General features: G+C 41.0%; 2 protein-coding genes across 3 annotated transcripts in view; one reads left to right on the top strand and one right to left on the bottom strand.

The window, feature by feature from the left end:
• LOC123760987 (alkaline phosphatase) overlaps positions 1-15486 on the top strand; it is a 91710-nt gene extending 76224 nt beyond the window's left edge. Inside the window, exons 7-12 of the mRNA XM_045746795.2 lie at positions 2637-2838; positions 4819-4955; positions 5634-5832; positions 6096-6193; positions 15086-15203; positions 15359-15486. Coding sequence (XP_045602751.2) covers positions 2637-2838; positions 4819-4955; positions 5634-5832; positions 6096-6193; positions 15086-15203; positions 15359-15486 — 882 coding nt within the window. The remainder of the gene's footprint in view (positions 1-2636; positions 2839-4818; positions 4956-5633; positions 5833-6095; positions 6194-15085; positions 15204-15358) is intronic.
• LOC123760986 (DNA-binding protein SMUBP-2) overlaps positions 1-26664 on the bottom strand; it is a 357511-nt gene that overhangs the window by 247456 nt on the left and 83391 nt on the right. For both annotated transcript variants that reach the window (XM_069339475.1, XM_069339477.1), the window contains exon 11: positions 23855-24025. In XM_069339475.1, the coding sequence (XP_069195576.1) occupies positions 23855-24025 (171 nt within the window). The remainder of the gene's footprint in view (positions 1-23854; positions 24026-26664) is intronic.

Here is a 26664-nt window from a genome sequence, read left to right as displayed (position 1 = left end):
CCAGGTGCGTCGTCAGAAGATGAGGAGTTACTTAAGGCAACCCGTGGATGGTTCGAGAACTTTAGGAAGAGGAGCAGTATTCACAATGTTGTGCGACATGGGGAGGCTGCCAGCTCTGATAAAGCTGCTGCCGAGACTTTTGTGCCACAGTTCCAGAAATTTGTTGATCAGGTGCAGTTCCTGCCCCAACAGGTTTTCAATTGTGACGAGACTGGGCTGTTTTGGAAAAAATTGACTAAGAGGACTTACATCATGCAAGAGGAATAATCGTTGCCTGACCACAAACCGATGAAGGATAGGCTCACCCTCATGCTCTGCGCCAATGCAAGTGGCAATTACAAGGTAAAGCCGCTGCTTGTCTATCACTCTGAAAATTCACGTGTGTTCAAGGCATGTAAGGTGTACAAGACACGGCTGAATGTGATGTGGAGGTCCAACAAGAAGTCCTGGGTCACGCGGATCTTCTTCAGTGAATGGGTAAATGATTTTTTTGACCCCACAGTGAGGAATCATCTCGTCGAGAAGCAGTTACCACTCAAGGCCTTGCTTGTGCTCGATAATGCACCTGCGCATTCTCCACAAATGCAAGATGACCTGTTCCCGGAGAATCAGTTCATCACCATCAAGTGTCTTCTTCCAAACACCACTCCACTCCTCCAACCCATGGACCAGCAAGTCATTCCTAACTTTAAGAAGTTGTACATGAAGGCTTTGTTGCAGAGGTCTGTTCATTTGACAGACACCACAGAGCTAACCCTCCAACAATTCTGGAAGGACCACTTCAATATAATGGGGGCCTTGCGTTTGATTGATAAGGCCTGGGAAGGAGTGTCACGGAGGACCCTACACTCTGAATGGTGAAACCTGTGGCCATAGGGTGTCCCCAAGCAAGACTTCGAAGGTTTCGGTCCTGCACCTGCATCCGCACCTGTAGATGACCCGACGCGCTTTTAGTGGATGATATTGTTGCTCTGGGGCAAACATTGGGTCTAGAGGTGGAGGCTGCTGATGTGCAGGAGTTAGTGGAGGAGCACAGTGATGAACTAACCACTGAGGAACTCTCATCAGAAGAGGAGGAGGTATGGGAGGATGCTGTCCTGTCCAGTGAGATCAGAGATGTGTTGGGAATGTTCGAAAAGGTGACTGCATTCGCGGAAAAACATCACCCTGATAAGGCGGTGACAACACGTTGCGTGAACATGTTTAATGACAATGTGCTGTCTCAGTTTAGGGACATCCTAAAACGTAGACAACACCAAGTGGCACTCGATACGGTCTGTGGAAAGGGTGAGAAAAGACGTTCAAGTGAGTGAACCACAACCCGGTCCCAGTGGGGTTAAATTCTCAAAAAGAGAGAGCCCGCCTGACCCACAGGTGGAGTCTCCCTCCACACCGTAACCCCTCTCCTCCTTCCCACCTCCCGATCGTCTCCCTCAAGTCAGCAACGACTCTTCATAATGTAAAGTGAATATACAAATGGGAACAGTCAAACAAAACATTTATTTAACATGTACAGTATCATATTACCATTGTATAATGTCATACTGTTGTTTTTGGGTCTGGAACGGATTATTTCTATTTACATTATTTTCAATGAGGAACTTCATTTTGAATGACGTCCGTTTCACATGATGGCCACGGCGCCGGAACGGATTAAATTTGTTATTCGAGGTTCCACTGTACTTTAATCCACTTCCATGCGATTGTTTGTTATGAGACAAAAGAACAGAGACAAACCTTAACACCACTTACAAGTAATTATGAGGGTCATAAAGAGTCATAATTATTGCTTGAACTTCTGAATAACAACTACCAGCTACATTGGCAGCCATCAGGTGACAGCACTAGCTCTCACAACAGGGTCGGAGGAGACAGCAAACCTCAGATTTTGTCAGGTGTCTACACTCAACTCTACAAATACTGATTAAGTTAACTGATTATTTGGTTATTATTTTAGATTTTGTCTCTGTACAGGCAGAGTGGTCCGAGGTTTAGCATGCACTTCACGGTGTTGTGCCCAGGATTCACCAAGGATACTATTGAGGGACAAATCAATTAAGTATGACTAATTTGTGAACATTCCAAACACTGACAAGGTACTGTCAAGGATCTCACTTAAGCTTAATTTTCCTTCACTGTTGTAGTGTAGGATACAAAGAAAGCACTTTAACAGGACATACAAGTAGCTAAATTGTCTGTACAGTATATCTATAAACAGACAATGTATCCACATCTTAGAAATATATATCTAAACAGGAAGATTATCTATATACAATCACCAGGAATTAACAACAGGTTAAATTTATACAGAACAGTAGATATTTCATAAATTAAATTATATATACTTTTATTTCACATTTCTTAACACTTGTAATTATGAAGGAGCATGCATTTTTTTATGAACTTGAATGTATCCTTGGTTGCTTTATTTTGTTCTGACTGGCATCCTTCCTGAGAAATCCAATGCATACTGGTCCTTCATGCAAGGCCTTCTGAGAACATGTATTTTCAACACATTTTCAGAACACAAACTATGTTGTAATTCGTTCTCAAGCATATCCTGTGCATCTCCTGTGCAAATAAAATGTGTAAATTCTGAGCTAGAAAAGACCTGCATGTGTTTTTGTCTTTTTCAGGTTATGCTAGGAGGGGGAAGATTTCCACTGGGGGCAACATCTGGAGTAGCCACTGATAAATGGAGCTGTCTACGACGTGACAATCGCAACCTAACAAACGAATGGTTACTGCAGAAAAAGGCATATGGAAATAATGCTCAATATGTACAGAATAAACAACAGCTCATGGATCTTGATACTGAAGAAACTGATTATTTAATAGGTAACTACCAACAATCTATAACACTTTGCATGGTCCAGCATGCGACCCCCAGCACATGCCAAGGTTGACCAGGCATTTCCCATGAGTGCACAACCACACTAATATGTGTATACTCTTTTTCAGTTTTCTCACCTTAATTGTTGGGAAACGTCATTCATTTTGGTGTCAAATTGTTCACAATAGAATGCTCTAAAGGGATATATGCATATAACGTCAAATGGCCCAGAGCACCACCAACAGCACACCCCAATTAGGTCGAGTTTTACTTGTGAGAGCACACCCACCACCTGCACTTGTGAGAGCACACCCACCACCTGCACTTGTGAGAGCACACCCACCACCTGCACTTGTGAGAGCACACCCACCACCTGCACTTGTGAGAGCACACCCACCACCTGCACTTGTGAGAGCACACCCACCACCTGCACTTGTGAGAGCACACCCACCACCTGCACTTGTGAGAGCACACCCACCACCTGCACTTGTGAGAGCACACCCACCACCTGCACTTGTGAGAGCACACCCACCACCTGCACTTGTGAGAGCACACCCACCACCTGCACTTGTGAGAGCACACCCACCACCTGCACTTGTGAGAGCACACCCACCACCTGCACTTGTGAGAGCACACCCACCACCTGCACTTGTGAGAGCACACCCACCACCTGCACTTGTGAGAGCACACCCACCACCTGCACTTGTGAGAGCACACCCACCACCTGCACTTGTGAGAGCACACCCACCACCTGCACTTGTGAGAGCACACCCACCACCTGCACTTGTGAGAGCACACCCACCACCTGCACTTGTGAGAGCACACCCACCACCTGCACTTGTGAAAGCACACCCACCACCTGCACTTGTGAGAGCACACCCACCACCTGCACTTGTGAGAGCACACCCACCACCTGCACTCGAATATTTATACTTTTTCCAGTTTTGTAAACTCAATTTTCGTGCTACGTTGTTCATTTTGTTATCAAATTGTTCGCAATCGAAAAGCACGCATTTTAGAACTAGTCCCATAATAATCGAACAATAAATGGAATTTACAAAATATTTTATTTTTGGACACTCACCACCACACAAGCATTTATACTCTCTCCAGTTTTCTGATCTCAATTTTCATGCCATGTCATTCATTTTTTTATCAAATTGTTCGCAATTGAAATGTGTACATTTTAGAACTAGTCTATATAATCGAACAATAAATGGAATTTTAACAAATATTTAAATTTTGAACCCTTACTACTGCACAAATATTTATACTATTTCCAGTTTTCTGACCTCAATTTTCGTACTACATCATTCATTTTGGTATTAAATTGTTCACAATCAAAAGGTGCCTATGTTAATACTAGTCCCATAATGATTGGAAGACAAATGGACTTTTAACAAATATTTTAATTGTGGACGCAACATGCGTCCTTGCCTAAGAACTGTAGATTTATTTATGGACGCAATGTGTGTTCCCATCCAGGCAAAGTGTTAAGACACGTTCTTGAAATTTTAATATCAAGTAAACAATGTTGTCATAAACAATTCTTTCAAAAAGTCCTTATCAATATTATATAATGTTGTTTTTCTCAAAAAAATCTGTTAATGGTTTGTGTCTAGGTCCCCATCTTTGTGATAATACTTGGATAATTTACACTGGTGATTAACTTTCCCATTTACAGTATTCCTATATACAAGTTGCTTGAAGTTGCTAAGATACTAATACAAAATATATCTAAAGTATAACTCACTAGTCTTCATTCATGCTCATGTAGAACTTTCAGTTATCATTATTACGTAAATCTCTGTGCATACAATTCATATTTTTCTCAACCTAAAATGATTTTAACTGCTTTTCTTTAAACAATGTACACTTCTGGACATTTATATATAGTTACTAAAAGTGCATTATTAAACATTATGCATAGTATTGCACTTTATACACAGTAATTTAAGTTACTAAATGTTATTCTTTCTTATCAGGGCTATTCTCCGACTCCAATATGGATTACGAAATTGATCGTGACGATGGGCCCTCAGGTCAGCCAAGTTTGACTAACATGACTTCTGTGGCAATCAAGATTCTCTCCAAAAACAAGCATAAGGGCTTCTTCCTTGTGGTACATATTATTGATACACTTTTGCCTTATACAGGTAACATACCTAAAATACAGCACTGAGTGGAATGAAATGCCCATCCCAGTAGCACCTAAGGAGCTCCCATTGTTTTAGTACAGGGCCTTCCGAAGACACTGCTGGTTTGCTTAGCTTCTGAGTGTCTTTTGAACTCTGCAGTATAATTGTAACTTCAAACTGCCTTATGCCATAAAATATTGGAAGAGGAGTGAGCCTTGCTGGCTAAACAGGATCATGGGAGATGGCAATGTTCACTTTAAGCCCAGTCCACCCAAGTAAACACAGGTAATAAAGGGGTATTGGGGAGTTCTGCCAGCTTGTTCAGCTTTCAGTTTGCAATTTTTAACCAGCTGTAGTTTGTTTTGGCATTCATACCTTTCTGGGTGCCTGACCTGGTAGATGGCAGACATAGACTGCTTCCAACTACACTGGGGGTGTCTATAGGCCATTGCTTCTCGTGCCTTTCTGAAGGGGCCAGATTCTGGCTCGTGGTCACCGGTAGACTAAGAACTCCATCGACTGACTGTTGCCACAATCTAATATATACACATCAGCCTGGTATAGCTCCGGGGAGCCAAAGGGTCTCTCCAAAGAAAAATCATTTTTAACAAAAGAATGTTATAAAATTATCAACTATATAATAATCAGAGCCTCATTGACAGGTGGAGGGTGGGAGAATCGATCACGCCATGCACAACACACAACCCTTGCGTGCTTTAGAAGACATCGTTGCTTTAGAAGAGGCTGTTAGAACTGCTCTATCAATGGTGAATCTCAGTGAAACCCTCATCATTGTCACTGCAGATCACTCCCATGTTATGACCATTAATGGATATGCCAAGAGAGGAAATGACATTCTAGGTACGTATAAATCTTCAAAGAATAATTTTAACTGCCTTGCATACTTCTTGAATAAGTATGCACATTGAATTATTATTCCTTAACAATCACATAACACCAAATAAAATGTAATGTTAAAGAAAGTTAATAATTGCAATGACAAAATCGAGCCATCAAAACCTTGAGACATTATATGTTCCTTCGGATATTATTTCAAAACACTGTGATCTTCAGAGGCTTCTATTAATCCCATTCTGAAGATATTTCTTTATCTTATTTTGCAGGTATAGGTCACACGCCATCAGATATTGATAACCTGCTTCACACTACTCTTATGTTCACAAATGGCATTGCCTATAATCATTACTGGAATGGTACTAAGGTATGGTATAAGCACATCCTTTTCTTCAACATTGTTCTTATGACAAGCACTATTTATAACAAAGGAACAAAACAAATACTGTAACCCGATGACATAACACTCGCATTATCATTAAATACAAGGTTAACACTCGTAATCCAGCGGTCTGATGGCCTACCACCCACCGAAGTGATTCAGGATTAAGCAGGCCAACAGCACAGCTCAGACGAATGTTTACAACACACTTACATTTGTTTTGCTATATATTGTTGAACAGTATTCTTTTTTTAAGCTTTCCTATGTTTTAGCACTAAACCTTCCCAGGATGCACCATGCTCTGAGCTGCTATGCACCCATCAAGCACACAAACACCCTTTCAATTTATGTTTAAAACAAAATAAGGGGCAGGGAGTTAAGCTGAGTGCATAACTTGATCCAACACCGAGATAACCTGTAATCTATATTTCAAACCACTCTGCATATCGATCTGCAACACGAATTTTCTCGATCTTTCTTACGTTTCTTTTCCCTGTTGATGGTAATTCAAAAATCAATTCTCCAAAATTCATTTTTATTTCTAGTCTGACGCGACACTTGAGCGCGTTTCGTAAAACTTATTACATTTTCAAAGACTTTAGTTTACACACACACACACAACTTTAACTGAATAGAGCTTAAACATCTTCGAGTTTTTATACCTACATTTGGGTGAGGTGACATGTTACAATAGTTTTGGATGAGGTGAAAATAAACTTTTAACACAAGACAGGACACGAAACAATGGGTATTAAAGGTAGGTAACTGCAGAAGGCCTATTTTTATTGGCCCATATTTCTTGATGCTTCTATATTGGAGCGGAGTCTTGAAGTGGGTAGAATATAGTTGTGCATTAATTGGCTGTTGATTGCTGGTGTTGACTTGATGTGTAGTGCCTCGCAGATGTCAAGCCGCCTGCTATCGCTGTATCTATCTATGATTTCTGTGTTGTTTGCTAAGATTTCTCTGGTGATGGTTTGGTTGTGGGAAGAGACTATATGTTCCTTAATGGAGCCCTGTTGCTTATGCATCGTTAAACGCCTGGAAGGAGATGTTGTTGTCTTGCCTATATACTGAGTTTTTTGAGGCTTACAGTCCCCAAGAGGGCATTTGAAGGAATAGACGATGTTGGTCTCTTTTAAAGCGTTCTGCTTTGTGTCTGGAGAGTTTCTCATGAGTAGGCTGGCCGTTTTTTTGGTTTTATAGTAAATTGTCAGTTGTATCTTCTGATTTTTGTCTGTAGGGATAACGTTTCTACTAACAATATCTTTCAGGGCCCTTTCCTCCGTTTTATGAAATATCTGAAAGATATTGTTAATAGAAACATTATCCCTACAGACAAAAATCAGAGGATACAACTGACGATTTACTATAAAACCAGAAAAACGGCCAGCCTACTCATGAGAAACTCTCCAGACACAAAACAGAACGCTTTGAAAGAGACTAACGTCGTCTATGCCTTCAAATGCCCTCTTGGGGACTGTAAGCTCCAAAAAACCCAGTATATAGGCAAGACAACAACATCTCTTTCTAGGCGTTTAACGATGCATAAGCAACAGGGCTCCATTAAGGAACATATAATCTCTTCCCACAACCAAACCATCGCCAGAGAAATCCTAGTAAACAACACAGAAATCATCGATAGATACAGCGATAGCAGGCGGCTTGACGTTTGCGAGGCACTACACATCAAGAAGTCAACACCAGCAATCAACAGCCAATTAATGCACAACTATATTCTACCCACCTCAAGACTCCGCTCCAATATAAAAGCATCAAGAAATATGGACCAATAGGCTTTCTACAAACACTTCTATTCAATACCCATTGTTTCGTGTTCTGTCTTGTGTTGATGAAATTAATACCCTATTAATACCACCTCTTGTTGTCTTGTGTTGATGAAATTAATACCCTATTAATGCCACCTCACCCCATCCACCTCACTCAAATGTAGATATAAAATCGGAGATACTTAAGTTCTACTCAGTTGTGTATTTGTAAACTAAAGTCTATGAAAATGTAATAAGTTTTACGAAACGCGCTCGTGTCGCGTCAGACTAGAAATAAAAATGAATTTTGGAGAATTGATTTTTGATTTACCTCCAACAGTGAAAAGAAATGTACGAAAGATTGAGAAAATTCGTGTTATGAATTATTAATCTTACTTTTTCGGTCATATTTAATAATATATGTCTACAGGAAAGACTGCTACCAAAATATATATATTATATATATATATATATTATATATATATATTATATATATATTATATATATATTATATATATATATATTATATATATATATTATACATACATACATACATACATACTGTTTATATAGCATAATAACACCACAAACAATATTGTTGGAGGAGAAATATTAGTGCGTCTGGCCTTGAGGATGGCCGCTACCAGCTGACTGTGTGAGTAGCTATGTCTTTGTGCCTTTACTCACAATACGAGCTTAGATGTACAGTTATGGTAAACAAAACATGTAAATACTTATATATAACGTCTGTGTATAGTGAATAAATGCAAAAACAGTATTGTGGGAGGAGAATGAGGGCGAGCGAGGTGTTGTTGAGGGAGGGAGTGGCAGCGAGTGGCTGGCTGGTGTGTGGCGGTCACTCCTTGCATTTTGATTTACAATACCAACTTAGTGGTTCGTTATGGTGATCAAAACATGCAGATACTTATATATAACCTGTGTATATAGTGTAATAATAGCAAAACTATTTGTTTATTGTTTTATGAACATAATAATTGAATCACTAAGATGCACACCATAATTTTGAGTACAGCGATGGTTCACATATTTTATTATATAAATATATCACAATTCACTCTATTGAACAATATTACTGCAAAAAAACTAAGAAAAAATCAGAGACATTGAAATAATTAGGTAATAATATATTTGTGGCAACTGCCGCCTGACAGTTCGAGTGGAGTAGACCTCGTCTGGCGAAGGCTCTGACAACGCCCCTTTTTTGCCAGACTTCTTTACCCTATTGCGGCTAAAATATGCCACCTACGATTTTTTTTTTTTATATTTTCCGTGATCAGGGAACAAAAATGAACACTTCTATAATAGGAAAGAATTTTTTGGAATTTTTGTTGTTGTTGCATCTGTAGGTGTTAAAGCCATTTGGACCCCTAGCGGCTTGAGGGTTAATGTACAGCATGCTTCTGCTACAACATTCTTCTGCAAAGAAAACTTTCAATTAAGTTCTGATGTTTTTCCTTGAAACTTTGTCTGTGTATGTGTTTTTTACTTTAGTATTTGCTTCAGTGTGTGTGGTGCCCAGCAACATTGTCCATCAATGAACTTGAGATCCAGTACAGCTATATTTCATGGTTGCCTTCAGTAGTGCTGTTTGCAAGGACCAATGACCACCAATGGATCTTTTCTTAAAGGCTCCTTAGGTGCCCATGTCAGCTGCTCTATTTCCTCCTAAATTGGATCCCCACAATGACAGTAATTAGGGACATTGTCTTAGAGCCAAGGCCATGGTATTCGGGTTTAGTATGAAAAATACAAACAAACATAGAACATAACCAGGAATCCTGGGTTAGAATTCAGGTTCCAAGATCCCTGGGAAAGTACCCAAGGTCTTTAGGAAACAATTCAGGATCCCAAAGAAAAAACAGATGATTCTCAGAAGTGTGTCCTGGATCGCCAGGACAGTACCTGCTTGAAGGGGTTCTGGGAGTTTTTCTACTCCCCAAGCTCAGCCCGAGGCCAGGCTTGACTTGTGAGAGTTTGATCCACTAGGCTGTTGCTTGGAGCGGCCCACATGCCCACATATCCACCATATCCCAGTTGGTCTGTCACTCCTTGGAGAAAATTATCTAGTTTTCTCTTGAAGTCCACAGTTGTTCCGGCAATATTTCTTATGCTAGCTGGGAGGATGTTGAACAACCATGTACCTCTGATATTTATACAGTGTTCTCTGATTGTGCCTATGGCACCCCTGCTCTTCACTGGTTCTATTCTGCATTTTCTTACATATCGTTCACTCCAGTATGTTGATATTTTACTGTGTAGATTTGGGACCTGGCCCTCCAGTATCTTCCATGTGTATATTATTTGATATCTCTCCCGTCTCCTTTCTAGTGAAAGGAGAGCATTTTGAGAGCTTTGAGATGATCCCAATAATTTAGGTGTTTTATCGCGTCTATGCATGCTATATATGTTCTATGTATTCCCTCTATTTTAGCAATCTCTCCCGCTCTGAAGGGAGAAGCGAGTACTGAGCAGTACTCAAGACAGAACAGTACAAGTGATTTGTATAGTACTGTACAACCCTTGTGATGGGATCCCTAGATTTGAAAGTTCTCGTAATCCATCCTATCAGTTTTCTGACTGACGAAATATTTGCTTGGTTATGCTCCCTAAACGTTAGGTCGTCAGACATTAATCCCAAATCTTTTACATGCTGCATTCCTACCATGGGCACATTTGACTGTGTTTTGTACACTGTATTATGTTTACGGTCCTCATTTTTACCGTACCTGAATACCTGGAATTTATCACTGTTAAATTAAATCACATGTTATTTTCTGTTGCCCAGTCGAAAACTTTATTAATATCTGTTTGAAGTTTTTAATGTCTTTAGCACAGGTAATTTTCATGCTGATTTTTGTGTCATCTGCAAAGGATGATATGAAGCTGTGACTTGTGTCACAGCTTCACACTGAACAAACATTGTGTCTATATCTGATATGAGAATAAGGAAAAGCAGTGGTAGTGTTTCAGATACCCAAGAGAGAATTCCAGATTTCCAGGTGTCAACCCCAGTTCTTTGATGACTTCCCCAGTAGGTCAAGGGGGAGTGGGCTGATGTGATGCCTCCAATGGGTACACAAGTGATAAGTCCCAGAGGCGCAGCGGCTGTGGTGACGTCATGCTTGTTTGCTCGTTTTCTGATTGGAGAGTTCTGCCTACTCGTTCAGCTTTTGGTTTGCAATTTTTTCAAGGAGTTAAAGCACAACGCCACCTACCTGTCTTCTGCCTGGGATGCTAAACGAGCAGTGGCATCATGGAATGGACAAACTCCGGCCAAACAAAGAAAATCAACGGAGAAAAGCTTGGATTTGCTAATCCCAGATAAACAAGCAACACCACACAAAAAATAATTAAAACTAAATGGGTAGGACACCTGGAGAAAAACGATATAATATCAGACAGACAGTATGGTTTTCGATCTGGAAGATCCTGTGTAATGAATTTACTCAGTTTCTATGATGGAGCCACACAGATTTTACAGGAAAAATCTGGTTGGGTTGACTGCATCTATCTGGACGTAAAAAAGGCTTTTGACAGAGGTCCACATAAGAGGTTGTTCTGGAAACTGGAACATATTGGAGGGGTGACAGGCAAGCTTCTAACATGGATGAAAAATTTCCTAACTGATCGAAAAATGAGGGCCGTAATCAGAGGCAATGTATCGGACTGGAGGAATGTCACAAGTGGAGTATCACAGGGTTCAGTTCTTGCACCGGTAACATTCATTGTCTACATAAACGATCTACCAGATGGAATACAGAATTATATGAACATGTTTACTGATGATGCTAAGATAATAGGGAAGATAAGAAACCTAGATAATTGTCATGCCCTTCAAGAAGACCTGGACAAAATAAGTATATGGAGCACAACTTGGCAAATGGAATTTAATGTGAATAAATGCCATGTTATGGAATGTGGAATTGGAGAACACAGACTCCACACAACCTATAAATTATGCAAGAAATCTTTTAAAGAATTCTGACAAAGAAAGAGATCTAGGGGTGGTTCTAGATAGAAAACTATCACCTGAGGACCACATTAAGAACATTGTGCGAGGAGCCTATGCCACGCTTTCTAACTTCAGAATTGCTTTTAAATACATGGATGGCGATATACTAAAGAAATTGTTCACGACTTTTGTTAGGCCAAAGCTAGAATATGCAGCAGTTGTGTGTTGCCCATATCTTAAGAAGCACATCAACAAACTGGAAAAGGTGCAAAGACATGCTACCAAGTGGCTCCCAGAACTGAAAGACAAGAGCTACGAGGAGAGGTTAGAGGCATTAAATATGCAAAAACTAGAAGATAGAAGAAAAAGAGCTGATATGATCACTACATACAAAATAGTAACAGAAATTGATAAAATTGATAAGGAAGATTTCCTGAGATCCAGAACTTCAAGAAGAGGAGGTCATAGATTTAAACTAACGAAAAAAACTGCCGGAGAAATGTAAGAAAATTTACTTTTGTAAACAGAGTGGTAGATGGTTGAAACAAATTAGGCGAGGTGGTGGTGGAGGCCAAAACCGTCAGTAATTTCAAAGCATTATATGACAGAGTGCTGGGAAGACGGGACACCACGAGTGTAGCTCTCATCCTGTAACTACATTTAAGTAATTACACTTAGGCAATTACCAGCAGTTATTCAACTACAATGCCCCACCATTTCATAAGAACAGGTGTACTGTGTTCCTCAAAGCATTCCACATACAGTACATATAAATACATTCACTCCCTCCTTATAAACCACTTCCATCCAGCATTAAAACTTATCATATTGTGTATGATGATCACACTCAATCTGCATATCATCACACACTTAACACTTTCGCGCTTTCCAGTAGACGTGAGTCGGCACCAATATTTTAAGCACACAGCACTCGTGCCCCTCGGGGGCGTCACGAGCAAAAATATTTGTATAAAATCCATTTATTATCCGATCAACTTGGGAATAGTATACAAATGTTTGCCATGAAATTTACGTTTTCTCTAATAGCCGAACAGCTTATAAAAGAAAACGGCGTGGTAGTGAATCATCGTGGTAAAACAATTGTATTATTGACACCACGAGTGTAATCGACGTAGTTTTTATATATGTTGCCGGTCGAACGCATCCTTATGTGACCTTTAATGCTTATGTTCTTATAGAACATTCTATTGCGAGCACATTGGTACAAAAATGAAATACATACATCGACAAATAATGTCAGGACAGTGAATTGAATATACACTTTTCAAAGCGAGTTTCGCCGATATGCTGCCGCGGGTAACACTTCGGCCAATTCTGTTTTGGGTGGGCTACGACATTGAATCTATATTTATATGCATATGTGACAATGTCAGACCACGAAGGAAAAAATGAAACAGGAAATTTCCTTAAGTACTTTCGTATATTAAATACATCTTCAGAAGGTTCGACCTTCTGAAGATGTATTTAATATACGAAAGTACTTAAGGAAATTTCCTGTTTCATTTTTCCTTCGTGGTCTGACATTGTCACATTCTTAATCACGTGTTTATTTTCGTGATATACACACATATGCATATGTCCGTGTAGAGAATTTTATTGCGATTCCAATGATACCACAATTAGCGATGTAGGACAACTGTAGGCTTCGCAACCATTAAGAGAGTGGAAACATTTTGTTGCTGTTTGGCGCTCTTGGCGAGTGATCTGAATAGTTTTTTATTTGGTGTTGATAGTCCTTAGGGCGGCATTTTATAGGTATGCTCTTATAGACAATTTCATTGCGAACACAGTGATACCAAATTTAAATACGTGCGCCTTCAATTATTGTCAGGACAGTTAAAAGAGTGTACACTCTTTCGGTCTTATCGCGTAGGCGCGCGGAGTGCCGAAAGCATCTAGGGTATTATTTTTTTTTGAGCGCCAAGAGTGCGAAAGTGTTAATATATATACTAGTCGTCTTCCTGTGCTATTTCTCATCCACCTCATCTTATCACAGATTCACTTGACTTCTGTGCATTCTTCTCATATCTACTAACATCCATTTGTTCAAAATGCCTCTTCCATTTCAATATGCTTTTTCAATCTTGTGGGTTATGAATTTTCCACTCCATCTCTCCAAGCAATTTGTATTCCTTACTCTAACTTTTCTCATAACACCAAACATCCTTCTCAGTATGTTCATTTCCCATTCTCTAATTCCTGATTTTTCACATTCATACAACACACACTCCTTTGAGCTGCAAATCAGGCCTAACATTACCACTCTTTCATGCAATGTTCTAGTTGCATCTCTTCCTATTTCAATTCCAGACCTTCATTGTTCAAGCCAATTTTCCTTCCCTGACTCATCTCACTCTGAAATTATTTTTCACAAATTTCTCTTGCATCAATCATGTGAATGATACAAGAGAAATTTATACAGAGAATTTAGTTTTCATTCAACTACAATCACCTTAACTTATTGTCAACACTCATTTTTGTCTTTTTTAACACTTGATTTATTGAGCCTGGCATACACCTACTTTAGTACAAAACCAGCTACTCCTCATTAAACCTTGAACTCTTACATATATACTACCACTTATATACATATTCTGAACAGCATTTACCACAATTTAGGCAACTCGACCCCCATGCTTTTCATTTTTTTGGAGTCCTTTACTATGAACTTTGTCATATACTACCTGCAAGTCCATAAACACCATGTACACCTTACAATCTTCCTCACGTGCCCGCCCCATAAGCCCTCTCAATACAAATATTCGACCAACATAACCTCTTCTACCATGGAACCTTCCATGCTCATCAATGATTAATTTCTCACCAGTTTCATGTACTCTTCCTCTCACCATCCTCTCATCTTCCAACAAGAAATCTTTGGATAAGAATGACAAGCAAATGTGTGCAATTACATAAACATATACGACAATACAGTACAGTAACAGCAAAATAATAATAATACACTGTAATAATAATAAATAATAATAATAATAATAATAATAATAATAATAATAATAAATATTAAAAATAATAAATAATAATAATAATAAAAATAATAATAATAATAATAATAATAATAATAATATTAATAATAAAACTAAAATTTTCATGCAGGTAACACGTCCGGATGTGAGAAGAGAAAATACTTCTATGCTCGGCTACCAACCTTTATCAGCTATACCTATGACCTATGAAACCCATTCTGGAGATGATGTTGCTGCCTATGCTATTGGTAATACAGTAATCTGTCGAAAACTTGACAAATAGTACTGCCTAAGATATGCAAGGCTTAATATTTGGTAGTGTACACATACAGTACATCATAAATTAAACAATGAAATTTGCATAAACAAAGCAAACCTATTAATTTCTGATTTTCATTTCCAGGACCGATGTCTCATCTGTTGCACAGAATGCATGAGCAGAGCTATGTTGCCCATGTGATGGGTTTTGCTGCCTGTATTGGGCCCTACACAGGCAACTGTACACGCCCAATAAATCAGTGGGGAACGTAATGAAACGTCACTTTCTGGGTGAGACCCGGAGGCTCCCCGGAGCTATACCGAGCTGATGTATATAAATTAGACCATGGCAACAGTCAATCGATGGCGTTCTAGGCCTATCAGGGACCAGCGCCAGAATCTAGCCCCCCTCAGAGAGGCACGAGGAGCAATGACCTAAAGAAACCCCCATGTAATTGGAAGCAGTCTATGTCTGCCATTTACCAGGTCAGGCACCCAGAAAGGTAGGAATTCCAAAACAAACTACAGTTGGTTAAAAATTGCAAACCGAAAGCAGAACAAGCAAGCAGAACTCTCCAATAAAAAACAAGCAAACAAGCATGATGTCACCACAGCTGCCGCCCCGCTATCTGCACAACTCCCGTCTCCCAGGGAAGGGGATGGGGGAGGGGTCCCCAGACCTCCCGTGCTGACTACCCAACCCCAGTTCAGAGGCCGCATATCAAAAACGCGAAAAAATGCCGAACGGAGGGAGGGAGGGATGCTGGGGAGCCTCTGGGTCTCACCCAGAAAATGGCGTTTCATTACACTCAACGCTGGTGTCACAACGTCCCCAGGGGAACAGAACCTGCCGCTAAGCATATGTCAGAATGCGGCACAGTACCTTGCGCCCCAGCCAGCAACGATACTACCTCCTACCCAAGGTCAAACAGGATAAAAACAACCCCCGCTGACCCCAAGGGCGGGCAATCACCGAACAGCAAAAGAACCACGCGGAGGTAGTCTCCCGAACAGCTTATGGAAGATAACCCTAAACCATAGGGGCAGTACTTACAGGACACCTAGGGAAGGTGGCCCTAGGCGCATGCAGCCCAAAAGGATGGAGCCAAAGTCGATTGACTGCCACAAAACACAACAGCTTCTGAACTGGGGTTGGGTAGCCGTAGCGGAAGGTCAGGGATCCCCCCTTTCCCCCCTCCCGAGGAAAAGAGTTGCGTAGACAGCAGCACAGCGGCTATGGTGAAGTCATGCTTGATTGTTTTCTGATTGGGGAGTTCTGCCTGCTCATTCTGCTTTTGGTTTGTAATCTTTAACCAGTTGTAGTTTGTACTGGGATTCCTATCTTTCTGCATGCCTGATCTGGTAGATGACAAACAGACTGCTTCCAATTACACGGGGGTGTCTATAGGCCATTGCTCCTCATGCCTCTCTGAGGGGGCCAGATTCCGGCGCTGGTCCCCATTAGGCCTAGAACTCCATCGACCGACTGTTGCCACGCTCTAATATATAAACATCAGCCCGGTATAGCTCTTTGAAGCCAAAGGGTCTCTCCACAGAAAAATATCTATGATGAATCCAGCATACTAAAACTGATATCAGGAGACAGCTTTACTGACTGAAAAATATGTTTCATCATGTGTGCTTTATCAAAGAACATGCATGCAGCCCTCAATTTGCATGAGGAACATGTTCCTGAAAAGCCTTCCCCAACATAAGTTTGTTTACAGAAAACTGTCAGGAAAATATTTTCTCCAATATTCTCTCAATAAAACATTTAATTATTACTGAAAACTTGTGCATATTTTCACGCACGCACGCACACTGATAATTGTGGAGTGTCAAGATCAAAAGATAAATCAAGCTCAATAAATCAAGATTAAGAATGATAGTACCTGGATGGGATTCTGGGAGTTTTTCTACACCCCAAGCCTGGCCCAAGACCAGGCTTGACTTGTGAGAGCTTGGTCTAACAGGTTATTGCTTGGAGTGGCCTGCAGGCCCACATAACCACCACAGCCCTCTTGGTCTGGCACTTCTTAAAGAAAACTATCTAGTTTTTTCTTAAAGGTGTCCATGTTTGTTCTGGCACTCCCTTGCCGGATACTTGGGTGTTGTGCACCAGGAGTGTCAAGGTGAGAACATGATACTTGGGTGTTGTGCACCAGGAGTGTCAAGATGGGAACATGATACTTGGGTGTTGTGCACCAGAAAAATGTCTTTCTTCTGTGATTAATACTCAAAATAACATACAGGCAAATCTACCCCACGTGCTATTCAGACCTTAACCCCTGCACTGCGCACCTGTTTTTGGCAAAAACTTCATAGTGCAATAGTTAAGGACATATTTTTGTTGTTTTTATATATGTTTTATATATGTTTTTTGTATGTTTTTTGTTGGCCAGGTACAGTTAATGTCAAAATGTTTCCAAACTCAACTATTTTCATTTCAAAACACAGAGTTATGAAAACATTAAAAAAAAAAAATATAGCCTAAGTAAAAAAAAAAATGCACAACTCTCAAAACGATATTTGTTGTTTGGCGCAGTGCAGTGGATAATGTAAACACAACAAACAGATGTGAATTAGTGTTAGTGAAACTGAGGCAGATTGAGGGCCACCTCTACTGTATAGTCTTTTTATACCATGTAATGATTTATCTTTTAGTTTGTTTTTATGATTTATTCAGCACCTGATGCTGCTGTTTCCATGTTATATTTTAATGAAAATAAAACAGTACAAAAATACTTTTTCATAAAAACTATATAAAGTTAATAAAGGATTTATATTTCACCTCTTAATTTGGTATTTTCCTCTGCATGTCCACCATTTTTTTTTTTAACTTGACTAAGAACTAATTTATTTTAAACAAACATTCCATCACAGCCATAGCTAGTTGGGCACAGACAAACTATGGCAGTTTATAACACTGCACTCACCCCGTCGTGCTTGCCGTAGTTGAGCTTCGGCTCTTTGGGCTCGCCTTTCAACTGTCAATCAACTGGTGTATAGATTCCTGAACCTACTATACTCTATCACATTTATATTTGCAACTGTGTATGGAGTCAGCTTCCACCACATCACTGCCTAATGCATTCCATTTGTTAACTACTCTGACATTGAAAAAGTTCCTTCTAATGTCTCTATGAATCATTTGAAGTCTGTTTTGATTCACCTATCCCTCTTGGTTTCTTTCCTGGTTGATGGCAAGATGACCTACTTTAAATATAAAGTGTTCATGGCCATTGCTCCCTTCACCTCTCTTTGGAGGAGGAGGGGGGGGGGGGCAGGTTCTGGCTTGTGGTCCCTGGTAGGAGTACAAAGAACTCTGCAACTGATACCACTAAAGTAGAATGCACTTGATCAGTTGGATAGCTTCAGAAAACTGACAGGGCTCCCCACAGAAAGCACCCTTTCCTTTTAGGACTCCAAACTGGCCAGGACCCGAGCAATGACCAGATGAGGGAGAGGTACAGGAACCCCCACCTAACCAGTCCAGCCAAAAGGCATCCACGGTGAGAGCCTTGCAATCAGGGAATGGAGTCATGGACATAGGATGGCACCGATTCCAAGCAGATGCAGAGGTCCATATCTAGGTGCCCGAACAATGGTCAATTCCATGGAAATGGAGAGGAACCGAGACAGACCATCTGTGAGAATATAGGGCACATACCAGACATGAATGGTGCAGAGGGCCAAAACCCTGAGAACCCAGCAGACAAGCTACACAAGGAGACCAGCTTAAAAGAGATAGGAGCTGAAGAGATCCAGCCACTTCCCTAGTGTGAACCACGAGAACCAAGTTGGGATGGTTTAAACGAGCCGGGGCATGGAGGCCAGAGGAATCAGAATCCTCCAGAGTGCATGGCACATGGCTGTAAACTCTCAAACCATACCATGAGCCCGATGAAGGAGAGGAGATCAACAACTCAAGCCGATTTGGTGAGTGCTGGCCACAAAGCCCCAACCCAGAGCCGAGGTATCTGTGATGATGTTGAGTGAAGGAAGGTGCCAGAAAAACAAATCTCAAAAATCCCAAAGAGAAAGTTGGTGATGCAGCAGCTGGCACTGGCCAATAAGCCCTACATCCAACAGTCATGAGAGCAGCGTAAGGGACTGCCCCAGAAATACCAGAATTGCCGCCAAAGCCACACCTTGCACAGAGGAAAAACAAAGCAGGCAAAGCTCAACCTCCCACACAACTGCTCAAGCAACCTCCGAGTCACCCGGGACTGACTCAGCATCAACAAACAGTGGTACTGCAGCCAGGTCAAGGCTGCTGGAGGTAGGAAAAGCAATGCTGACCAAGAACCTCAAATAAGGCCAAGCCAAGTCCGAACCCGGGATACCATCAACTGGGACTTCGACCAGGTAACTAGGACACTGAACCCAGCAAGCAGGGAAACAACCAGAATGCTGACTAACAGACATTTGGACCAGCTAGGAGCCCACACCAGCCAGTCATTGAGGAAGGCCAAAACACAAATCCCAACTCACTAAGACAAGCCACAACAACTCGAGCAAAGTGTGTGAACATGCATGGAGCCAGATTCAAGCCAAATGGGAGAACCTACAAGTGGCAAGGTAGCTGTCCCACCACAAAACCTAGTTAATCCTTGAACCCTGGACATACAATGGAGCCTCGATTAACGAATTTAATCCGTTTCGGCACCAAGCTCGTCATGTGAAACGCTTGTCTTTCGACACAAATTTCCCCATTTAAAATAATGGAAATAAAATGAATTCGTTCTACCGCCGAAAAACATCAATATGATATTCAATTTTTTAAAGAATGGAGCAGCCTACCTGACATACACTGGACAAACTTTTATGACATTTTTCCTTTTTACAAATATGTTAAAAAAAAAGTTTGTTTTTTTAAGAAACATGGAGCAGCCTACCTGACACACTGAACAAAACTTTATGCCATTTGTTATTTTTTTCAACTTTGTTCACCTTTTTATTTTTTCATTTTTTAAAAGTAATGAAATGGCATTTTCTGGGTGAGCCCCAGAGGCTCCCAGGAGCTTATCGGGCTAGTATATGTTATATTAGACCGGGACATTAGCTATGGAGTTCAGACCTAACAGGGAACATGAGCCAGAACCTGGCCCCTTCAGAGAGGTTTCAGGGAGCAATGGCCCTGAAAATACCCCTGTGGTTGGGGTTTTCCTTATATGCCATCGACCGGGGTTAGGCATCCAGAAAGGTGGGCATAACAAAACAAACCCCACACGGTAAGAAACTAAACAAAAAAAACAAGCAGAAGTAGAAACTCCCTACAATCCCAAGGAAACAAGCAAACATCACACTTTACTGCAGCGCAGCCCTCCCCTCCCCGAGAGGGGCAGGGAGGGCCTGGACCTCACCGTGCCGGCTGCCTAGCACTCCAGTTCAGAAGCTAAGCTGCAACCAATGCAAAAAAATGCCAACCGGTGGGAGAGTGGGTTGCCAGAGCGCCTCCAGGACTCAACCAGAAAATGGCATTTCATTACATTCAATGCTGGTTTTCTGTGAGGAGCCCCTACAGCTCCCTGGAGCTACATACTCAAATAGAAGGAAAAGAAAGGGCTGACCCAGGAGACGGCCACCACAAACTCCGCAACGCGAAGTCGAGACACCAGGCAACAACCTGCGACCTAAAGCAACACAAAAATGCCCAGGAGCAGACACACTCACAAATTAACGGGCGGCCAGGAACCTGTGCGACCTCCAACCGAAATAAGCCCAAGACATGTTACCAAACACGGTAGCGAAAGCTGCAAAACATCCGAACGGCATGGGCGCAAGGATAGACCGCACGCTGGAAGACTTTAGAACCCTGCGGACGACCTGGGAGACCCAAGCCTTGGAACAGGAAACGAGGGAAACCAGATCAACCCAAAGTGCATCCCCAGCTACGGCACGCAGATAACGGCGAAGAGCCGCAACCGGACAACACATGACGCACCCCTGGCCGAACCAACCCAGCATCAATAACCCAAGGACTCCTCCGAAAAGTAGCCGTCTCGGCCTTCGCCAGAACGACGGAGAAGGCTGCAAATGTACAAACCTACCAACAGTATCAAAAGAGCAGAAACCCCTGCGTCTTAGGAGAGCCGGAAGCTCCCCGACCTGACCCGCAGAGGCCAATGCCAACAAAAATATGGCCTTTGAAAAACAAACTTGAACCGAAGAGCTACCACAAATCAAGGAAAGATAAGCGATCACCCCTGACCAAGGACCAGAATGGCACAGGCGGTGCATGAGCAGGCAGGAGGTGAAACAAAGCTTAGAAAGCATATGGAATGGGGGCGGATGTGACGTCCATCCCGAATGCAAGCCAGAGCGGCTCCGCTAGCTCTGCACGATACGAGGCAACAGTAAGAAGCATCAATTAACGGTTTTGAAAAACCAAGAAAGGACACGACAACCCAATGCGAAAGAGAAGACAACCTACGAAGAGCAAGAAAAAAGCGAAAAGAAATGCCAGGAAACTACTTACTGTCATCGAGACGAAGCTCGCAGGTGGGACACCATCAACGAAGCCACCTGATCACCATAGAGATGGTGATACACCCGTGTCAAAAGACCAGACGCGAAGAGCTAAAGGGAAGGCCGAACCCTCATTTATTATCCAACTCCTCCTTTGACCATGTGTTGCATGGCAGTGGACTATATACATTTATGATCATTAGGTTATCATCCTGATTGCAGATCTCTAGTGCTATTATGTCAACTTCTCATGGATTGGCAATCATTATTTTGTTTATCTGTAAGTGTTCTTTCACCAGCACAGCAATGCCACTGCCTTTCCTAATTTTTCTGTCCTGTCTCCAAACAGAGTAGCCCCCATGGGAATATGACCTAATTTAAAATATCATCAAGTTTCGTCTCCGCGAGTGAAATAATGTGTCGTCGGCAGACAGTATTACAGCCGTCGGCAGCTGTATTACATCACTTAACTCCAGTATCCTTGATCTCACTTATTTCTTATATTTGTGTATCTTATATTTATTTGTGTGTGTGTGTGTGTGTGTGTGTGTGTCTGTGTCTGTCTCATGATTCAGGGCAGCAAACTTAGGTGGTTGTTTACTGCAGGAGTTTAATGAATTATTATTATGGTTTGTTATTATTACACTCCCAGACCAAACTGTCAAACCTCAACCTTTCAATTTTTTCCATTCTTTCATTTACGAGTCCAACCCCAGGCACCTCCACCCACGAGAGACCTATGTAGTTTTTTGGCCAGCCACCGAGTTGTCGTGGTGCAACTGGTGTTTTGTGTTTACCTGTGACGGACAAAACCCTTCCATTCTTTACCATTTTATATTTGTGCATATTTTTGGCATCCTGCTACTAGTGCCTCAGGAAAGGCAGGAAATACATTGTTTAGGGCTTCAACAAGCAGTGAAGTCAAGCAAAAACATGTTGTGATGATCTTTTATGAAAATATTGAGCTTATAAAGGAAGATGAATCTGGAATGTCTCCTGTGTGGTCTGTAGAATTACCCAAAGCCACCCAAAGCTACCCAGCATATATCTTAGCAAATAGTAGCTTCAAGCAGCCACAAAGGGTTCCCTCAAGAAAACTTAATATTTAAAGTAAAAACAATTTTTAACGAAATAATGCATCCTTACCTTCAAAACAAGTCCAACTTGAAGGTTCTGCTTCAATTAGAAACAAAGTTATGAATTCTTTTTGTTCAGCTTTTTTTTTATCACACTAGCAACCCTGCTGTATGAATATTATGCATCACTGAATACTAATGTTTTACATATGTTACTTCATGTACTCTAACATCCTACCAAATTTCACGTAAATCTGAGATGGTCAAGTTCGAAGCCATGATGATTTGGCATGGAATGACTCAATATGTGTGTTGCAGTTACCTTTATTCTTGTGTTCTTAAGCAGCTGATAAATGATACCTTTACCCTACTATACTGTACTTTTTCCCAAGAAGTTTAGCAACTTTCTCTTGTATGTCAACAAAGTTTTCCCTAATCTATACTATTTCTCTATGTAGTTTGTGCTATCCTAAATACATCATAGGCATAATGTACATAAAATGTAAGATATAGTGCAGTACACCATTTATTGCCGTCATACACAAATTTCACACCATTTCTGGCATTCTTACCTTGACCTGCAGCATGAATCTATCCATAAAATATGAACAACCATGGAGACATAACCCTCGAGTATTTCTACATTAATATCACTCACTAATAACATTAGTAACTCCAACATATGTTAAATTCCTTCCATAAAGATTTTCACAGTATTTATTACCATTCTATTATATTCCACATACAGAATGTTCATCATTCTCCAGTCTCACTCGAGACCCTTTGGCATATGTTTCCTCAAAGTCGTTGAATGCCATGTACATACAATTTTTCCACTATGGAGCCTATTTTGTTCATTACTAAATCATTTGTATTATTTTTTATACTCTTTCAGTTATCATTTTTACCATACAAAATTGACCCTACACTCGGTAAACAAATTATAATATGAAAACACTTTCCATAATTTTGACATCCTTACAGAGATAAAAACCTACCTTTACCGTATGCAAGTTAAACAGCAAACCAATGTACTCTTGCAGTCACTTTTACAGCTATTTTTAGAATATACCAATAATTAAGCTTCACTTTACCTGTGTCTTCATTTGCACGGACACCCGTCAATTCACTGAGAAGGTGATCGGCAACAGATGCATTGGCAACAAGACGATTTTGGTACATAGCTGATGATGCCCACTGCATTATGAGGTTGTTCATACGGTACTGAACAGTCAGCATTCTTACAACATCTTCTCCACACTCATCTGGAAAAATTTCAGATCACGTTAACATAAAGGCAACACATGCAAATATGGATGTCTCTGAATATTACACCTATATTTACTGTATTTGCAGAATATTTTAAAGTAGACTGCAGGTTAACAAGGCAGCCTTCATTCAGTAAAAAATCTTATACTGTAATTGAAATGCTGCAACATAAAAAAAAATCTGTAACATGGAAAATAGCTGAATGTACTGTAATTTAACCATCAACATGCTGGAGAAGGAGTAGGGGGGATGGGGGAGATGAGCATTTGGTAGAGCATGGGGGGGTGGAGGGAGGGAGTCGAGCAAACAGGCAGGTGGGTATTCACCTAGTTGTGCTTGCAGGTTGTTGAGCTTTGGCTCTTTGGTCCCTCCTCTCAACTGTCAATCAACTGGCCTCCACCACCTTCTCACTTAGCTTGTTCCAAATGTCTACCACTCTATTTGCGAAAGTGAATTTTCTTATATTTCTTCGGCATCTTTGCTTAGTTTAAATCTGTGGAAATTTCACTTCCTGTCAAGAACCTCATGCTCTTGAAGTTCCAGGTCTCAGGAAATCTTCCCAATCAATTTTATCGATTCCAGTTACTATTTTGTATGTAGTGATCATATCCCTTTTTCTTCTACCTTCTAGTTTTGGTATATTTAATGCTTCTAACCTCTCCTCGTAGCTGTTATACTTCAGTTCTGGGAGCCCCTTAGTGGCATGTCTTTGTACCGTTTCCAGTTTGATGATGTGCTTCTTAACACTTTCGCCCGGGCATGACGCAGCATTGCGTCATCCGTTTATTGTCGGTAATGCCGGGGATGACGCAGCATTGCGTCATCCACTTTAAATAATCGCCAAAAATCAGGTTTTTATCCGATTTTTGGGGGACTGGTTTTAAAATGCGCGCCGATGTCTTCCCATTTTCTTTGTTGAGCCTCGTGGCCCTCAGGCGGCTGGGCACACGCCGTGGGCCCATTGTTTTCGCTCCACTGTTGTGACCAATGTCGCCTCCCCTTGCATCTCAAACGTGTGAACATTTCGGCTATTTTCTGTGGCTATATTTCTTACTGCGGCTTTAGAAACTATCTACGCTTACTCCACCATGGATAGTGATCATGAACAAGGCCATTCCAGGAACAAAATTGCGAAAGAAAGGCTTGAAAAGGGCGGGAATTGGGAGTGTAGCTGGAAGGCGTCTGAGCGCTCACTTGCGGCTAACGCGTGGCCCGTCTTCAACTCGTCGGCGGTTGGAGCGTGACTAGGTTTTTTATTTTATATGCCAATGTTCCTCTAGAGAATTTTATTGCGAACCCATTGAGACCAAAATGAAAGACCTAGGACGAAAATTGAGGTGACCAGAGTGAAAATAGTGAAAACATTTTATCGCGTTTGCGCGCTCCTGGGTAACTCGTTCGCACTTTCTCTGTTTGCTGTGGGTAATTAGCCGGGCTTTTGGAGTTTATATGCATTTAGTGCTGTAGAGAATTCTATTGCGAACACAATGATACCAAATTTAATCTCGTAGGACGAGAATTAAGGTGACAAAGTTGGAGAGTATACACTTTTCAGAATTTACGCACGATCCCGTGACACCCTGGGACCCAAATCGCACAGTTGAGGGGTGGCGGGCGGGGTACGCCAAAGTGTTAAGATATGGGCACCATACAACCGCTGCATATTTCAGCTTTGCTCTAACAAAAGTCGTGAACAATTTCTTTAATATTTTGCCATCCAGGAATTTAAAAGCAATTCCGAAGTTAGAAAATGTAGCATAGGCCCCTCACACAATGTTCTCTTATGTGGTTATGTGGTCCTCAGGTGACAGAAAATGATCTAGAACCACCCCCTAGATCTTTTTCTTTATCAGAATTCTTTAAAGATGTCTCACATAATTTATAGGTTGTGTGGGGTCTATGTTCTCCTATTCCACATTCCATAATATGGCATTTATTTACATTAAATTCCATTTGCCAAGTGGTGCTCCATATACTTATTTTGTCCAGGTCGTCTTGAAGGGCATGACAATCATCTAAGTTACTTATCTTCCCTGTTATCTTAGCATCATCGACAAACATGTTTATATAATTCTGCATTCCATCTGGTAGATCATTTATGTAGACAATGAACATTACTAGTTTAAGAACTGAACCCTGTGGTGGTACTCTTGTGACATTTCTCCAGTCCGATACATTGCCTCTGATTACTGCCCTCATTTTTCTATTTTATCAGTTAGAAAATTTTCCATCCATGTTAGAAGCTTACCTGTCACCACTCCAATATGTTCCAGTTTCTAGAATAATCTCTTAAGTGAAACTTTGTCAAAAGTCTTTTTAGGTCCAAATAGATGCAGTCAACCCAACCATCTCTTTCCTGTAAAATTTCTTTGGCTCGATCATAAAAACTGAGTAAATTCGTTACAAAGGAGCTTCTAGATCAAAATCCATACTGACAGTCTGATATTAAATTGTTTTTCTTAAGGTGTTTTACCCATTTAGCTTTAATTATTTTTTCCAATATTTTGACAATTACACTTGTTCGCGATACAGGTCTATAATTGAGGGGGTCTTCCTTGCCACTACATTTGTAGATTGGAACTATGTTAGCCTTTTTCCACACATCTACTATGATTCTTGTACACAGAGATGCCTC

Source organism: Procambarus clarkii, chromosome 41 (assembly GCF_040958095.1).
Source record: "Procambarus clarkii isolate CNS0578487 chromosome 41, FALCON_Pclarkii_2.0, whole genome shotgun sequence".
Taxonomy (NCBI): domain Eukaryota; kingdom Metazoa; phylum Arthropoda; class Malacostraca; order Decapoda; family Cambaridae; genus Procambarus; species Procambarus clarkii.
Note: the sequence above shows the minus strand (reverse complement) of the source record. Positions and strands in the feature narration are given on the sequence as shown.